Source organism: Stegastes partitus, unplaced genomic scaffold (genome assembly GCF_000690725.1).
Source record: "Stegastes partitus isolate 25-593 unplaced genomic scaffold, Stegastes_partitus-1.0.2 Scaffold1187, whole genome shotgun sequence".
NCBI classification, from domain to species: Eukaryota; Metazoa; Chordata; class Actinopteri; family Pomacentridae; genus Stegastes; species Stegastes partitus.
This window is the reverse complement of record NW_007578918.1, coordinates 95,135-96,452: the sequence shown is the minus strand read 5'-3', so window position 1 is coordinate 96,452 and position 1,318 is coordinate 95,135. Positions and strand designations below refer to the sequence as shown.

At 41.5% G+C, this 1,318-nt stretch overlaps 1 protein-coding gene across 1 annotated transcript in view; it reads left to right on the top strand.

Annotated features, from left to right (window-relative positions):
- The window catches only part of parvaa (parvin, alpha a), a 30,932-nt gene extending 30,134 nt beyond the window's left edge, over positions 1–798 (top strand). The window contains exon 13 of the mRNA XM_008297115.1: positions 501–798. Within this exon, the coding sequence (XP_008295337.1) occupies positions 501–577 (77 nt within the window). The 3' untranslated portion in view covers positions 578–798. The remainder of the gene's footprint in view (positions 1–500) is intronic.
- Positions 799–1,318: the final 520 nt, after the last annotated feature.

The window sequence follows — 1,318 nt, the reverse complement described above, 5'->3', positions numbered from 1 at the left end:
GATTTTCATCATTTTTGCCTTTTTTATGACGATAACTTTTAAACCTGATGAAGGTTTTGGGAGAATCTAAGGCCACCACATTTTTGGGGTTGATTCAAACTTTAAAGAAATAAAAAGGTCGGGTTCTGTTGTACAGAGAGAATAAATCAGATGTTGTGTTTTGGGTTTTTTTGGTTTGTACCATGAGTTAGTGCAGCTGACAGAATGCAGACGATGAGCCTCCGTGACGGGATGTCGGCTGTGACATCTTCATGGTTTTCATTCAACGGATTCTTTAAAATCAACTGGCAAAAAAAAAACAAGTCAAGAAGTTCTTATCGGGGTCTCAGAATCTTTCCAAACTGATTTCTCTTTTCTCGCGCCCTGAACCGATTGGCTGTGATCACCTGGTAGCGTCTGGCAGGCGTTTGCTGAGTTTGTTCTGCTCGTGAAGCTCAACAGGAGCCGAAGCTGCTGCAGTGGTTTTAATAAACTCCTCTGTCGTCCTGTTTTCTCCTCAGACATCGTGAACTGCGACCTGAAGTCCACCCTGCGCGTCCTCTACAACCTCTTCTCCAGGTACAGGAACGTCGACTGAGAGGGAACACTTCATGAAACATGGACCACGTGCTAAACGCTAAACCATACGTGTTATTTTGCTCCTATTTGTCGTAAAAAAAACAAACTTTTACCTGAATGCATGCGTCACATTCCACCTGTAATGAATCACTTTGGCTTGTTGATATACGATTAAGTCCAACAGACACTAAAAGAGTCACAATAAATAAGAGCCAATATTGATATTTAGTGAACCAGAAACTGTATTTATTGTACATTTTTACCCACTCGTTCCTTCCTCCTGCTTGTTATTGTCACTCATAAGTGCCTTTTATTTAAATGTTCCAACGCTGTGGACTCCCAGCGGTAAGTTCTGGGATGCAGCAGCTCCTCACTTGTCTTAACATTTCCACGTTTCTTACTTAAAACCTAAAATGTTTGACCAAAGCTCTGTAGCTCCACACAGTCTAAAGGCTTCACTCAGCTGCCACCTGCTTTGTTTGTGCTTTATATTGTCAAATGAGTCCGTTTGTGTCGGTTCAGATCCACCGTCTCACATTTAGTTCATTTATTTGTTAGTTTTGGACCCAAAACTGAATCCCGTCAAATAGTTTTTTTGGCTGAATTTTGAGAGTTTCGTGTTTTCTGACCTGTTGTCCTGCTCAGAAGAACCTGGAAACAGTTTGAAGGGTTCAATATCTCCAGAAATGAAACTCCTACAGACGTGAAGTTTAGTGAAGCCGGTCTTCAGAAAGTTCCTGTTAGTGTCTATCTATGGATG